This window comes from Bipolaris zeicola, assembly GCF_000523435.1.
Source record: "Bipolaris zeicola 26-R-13 unplaced genomic scaffold scaffold_592, whole genome shotgun sequence".
Lineage (NCBI taxonomy): Eukaryota > Fungi > Ascomycota > Dothideomycetes > Pleosporales > Pleosporaceae > Bipolaris > Bipolaris zeicola.
In genome coordinates, this window is record NW_006912641.1 from 155 (window position 1) to 3,816 (window position 3,662).

Sequence of the window (3,662 nt, forward strand, 5' to 3'; positions counted from 1 at the left end):
TTTCTTATTAAAATATTCAATGTAACTACCGTCTACTCGTTGATCTTTTACAGTAATATTTTCACGTATTACTGACTTAGATTCGCGATAGCCCATTACTTTTTCAAGAATCTCTTGGCTTGTTACTATACCTGAGTAATTAGTTCAGCCACTCATATATTTTCATATATGGCTTAGTACCAAGAGCTTTAGGGTGTTCCCGAAATTGGATAGTTTATCCCAATATATAGATTTCCCAGATCAAATTTTAGGATTATGTGGTGCTAAGATTAAATTAACAGCTAATAATATAATAGCTAATATAGGTATAAAGATAATAAAAAAAGTTGTACTTGTCATTTATAAATTAAAAAGTATTAATGCTAATATATTAGCTAAACTTAATAATTCTTCAGGTATAAAAATAAATAATGTTATTACTAATGTAATAACTGAAATAGATAAACTTAACGAGGTTGATATAACAATGTTGTTTATTTTAATATTAACTTTTTTAACAATAGAATTTTTTTCAGTTATTAAACCATCTGCATTAAAATCCTTTAGTTCCTCGTTTATAATATAATCTGGTCTATCAAAAAAGATTTGTTTTATTATAGCTAAATAGTATACAGCACTTATAACACTTGTTAATATAGCAACTAAGGCCATAAAAATATACCCGTTATCAATAGCTGCACTTAAAATCATCTGTTTACCAAAGAACCCTATTAAAGGTGGTATTCCTGCAAAAGAGAATAAAGTTATACCTAAACTTAAGGCTATTATAGGATTTATATAATAATACCCTTTCAATTGATCAATAAGCTGAATAGGAGAATTATTAACATCACTTAAATTATCATTGTTTTTATTAGTATCTTCTTGTTTTCCAATAGTCTTTGTATATTTAGCATTATCTACATAACAATATAGAGAGTAACCTATTGTTAATATTAAGATAAAAGCATTTAAGTTCGAGACAGAATATTGAATTAAATAGAACATAAAGGCTTGTGTTGACTCTACAGTGTGAATACTTAAACCTAATAATATAAATCCTACGTGTGATATTGTACTAAACGCAAAAAGTCTTTTTATCCTAGATTGTGTTAATCCTACCACGGTTCCTATTACTAAAGATAAAAGAGAACTAAATAATAAGCTTGTGGTTCAAGAAAAATCTAGGTCCAGTACTGGTTTACTAGTATAATGAACTAATTCTAATAAGAAAATAAAGATAGAAATTTTGGCAATGATAGCCACAAAAGTAGTAACAACTGTAGGAATTGCATCGTATACATCCTTAAAAATAAAATTTATCATACAAATATGCCAAACTTTATACAGATAAGTAAATAAGAAGAAAAACCATAATTTATATACATTTAAGGTATAGAGTAAAAAATTTTTTCCGGTGTAGTTCAATTAATATTATAAAACCATTAAACATTATTTCGACCTTTATTCATTCCAGCCTTAATAAGTTTAATTTGTTCAAATCCGGGTTTAGTTAGATGAGCTTTAGAATTCATAATTTTAAGAGCCTTCTCTCAGTCAGAATAATCTTGTGCTTTAACTCCAATAATAGGATATTTAATGAAAAAGGGTAAAATTTTTTCCTGTATCTCACTGAAATTACGACATATATATTCTGCATGATTCTTAAAAGTATAACATTTTCCACATCCAGCCCTGCAGCCCCCAGCTACTTGTTGCTGGAGGGCTAAATATTCAACGAAATACTTCATAAGAGGAAGGTCTCGAGAGTGTTGAGTTAAAGCAAAGACCAATTCAACACGACCTCCTGCAAAAAAATCATTAACTCTCAACTTGATTGCAAAAGTACCATCTCCAGAGGCGAATCCAGCCAATCAGTAAGGGTCAATTGGAAAGGCCTTAGTTGCATCGATTATAGGTCTTTCCACAGGGACATGTTCAGGGAAAGCTTCTTTCAATGCTGGAGTTAACCCTCTGTTCATAGAAGCTCGTCTATTCATAATAGCTTCTAAACCTGAAACTGTAAAATGTTCACCTCGCTTCATCATAAGAACAACTTCTTTAAAAAGTATATAGTCCGCAAGCTTTTGAGTGATTAAAGGGTATTTATCAAAATGAGGAAGAATAACGGATGCAATTTGATCTAAAGAACTTACCGTATAATCACAACAACCGTTTCTCTCTTTACTTACTCGTCCGACCCCACCAAAAAATTCTTTAATTTGTTTTAAGATTTTAACGTCTTTTTTGTGGAGATTTATAATAAAATTGGCTTCGATCTTTCAACCTCTGTTAGTTCTAGGTGCTTTCCTAATTTTTTTTCTAGCCCTTTTTTTTCGACGTAATTTCGAGTGTTCGAAATTACTAGAAAAAAAGGGCTAGAAAAAAGGTCGCAAAAGAAAAATAAGGTGAACCCTGTTACAAATCAAGGAAGCATAATAATAGATGTATCCGGATTAGGGTTACTACTAACTGTATAATTTCGTATTGGCATAATTTGGTTAGAATGGATTTTTATTAAACGATTTCTCTCGAAACCTAATAGAGTACATCTTAAATACGATAAATCGTATCAATTGCCGTATACTCGTTGCTCTTTTATAGCCAAGATTATCTTTTTTTATGTTAATTTTTTTAATTTATATCTCCCTTTATAAAGGTTCTGGGTTTTTCTAGTCCCCGATGGGGACTGACCTTTAGGTCTGGCCCCTGAAGGGGTCCATCCCCAAAGGATAGAAAAAAACATTCTAATACTTCCTGCGGGTACACATAAGGCTTTCCCTAGTTCACTCATGGAAGAATATGTATTTTTTAATCCAGTTTTCATATCAAGTACTTCTATTGGTACACTAGGGCTTCCTGCCCCCTTCTGCTCGTTTACGTCCTTTACTTCCTGCACAATATTGGTTACCTACTGCCGAAGCAGATATTTTAGCTTTTGTTTCTTCAGAATGTTTGGAACCTAACCGAGAACCAGCTATAAGTAATATATTATATGCTGGTTTTAATAAATCAAGATAGTATTGCTCTCTTGATATGGCTTCGGAAGGAGCGCAATGTTCTAAGATTTCCAATTTAAAGTTAGAATAACCATACTTCAATAAACTACTGTAAATCAAACTCTTTCTATTTTTTATCCCTGACTCTAAATAAAAAATATTAAAATAAGATTTAAATCTTCTATGTAAACTAATACTACTACCAACATAGCTTTTCCCATTTATTAAGTTTGTTCAAAGATACACCCCACACTTTCCTTTGTTTTCTTTTAATATTAGGATCTTATCTTGATCAGCATTTAAATAAACACTTACTGGTTGAAAATGCGGTGTAGTCGGTGAAGAATTAGTAGAATAGCTACGAGATCCTTTATTTAAGGATCATTTCATAAAACTACTTTTATAAAAAAGGTGTTTTTCACTAAGTAAAGCTGTTATGTAGGGTTTATCGTTAATTAATAAACCCAAAGTAGAAGATAAATTTAGCCTCGGCTAACTTTTTTTTAATATATCATGATATATTAAAAAAAAGTAAGTCCAACCGTAGGTTGGAAGGCTGAGTAAAAAAAAAGAACTATTGCATAGTTCTTTTTTTTTAAGCGGAGCCGGTGATAAAAATAAAAGTTTGATAAAGTATTGTCAATAAACTATAGTTTAAGTAAAGTAAAAAATGAAAGTGCACCA

At 30.6% G+C, this 3,662-nt stretch overlaps 2 protein-coding genes across 2 annotated transcripts; both read right to left on the bottom strand.

The window, feature by feature from the left end:
- Positions 1–339: 339 nt before the first annotated feature.
- On the bottom strand, positions 340–1,305 carry COCCADRAFT_113372 (uncharacterized protein; the record flags this gene model as incomplete). Its single annotated transcript, XM_007720715.1, has 2 exons — positions 340–1,115; positions 1,185–1,305. 2 exons carry the CDS (start codon positions 1,303–1,305, stop codon positions 340–342), a joined length of 897 nt encoding a protein of 298 aa, XP_007718905.1.
- Positions 1,306–1,853: 548 nt separating this feature from the next.
- Positions 1,854–2,261, bottom strand: COCCADRAFT_113371 (uncharacterized protein; the record flags this gene model as incomplete). Its single annotated transcript, XM_007720716.1, has 1 exon — positions 1,854–2,261. A coding segment is annotated over one exon (408 nt), but the record flags the coding sequence as incomplete, so codon positions are not given.
- Positions 2,262–3,662: the final 1,401 nt, after the last annotated feature.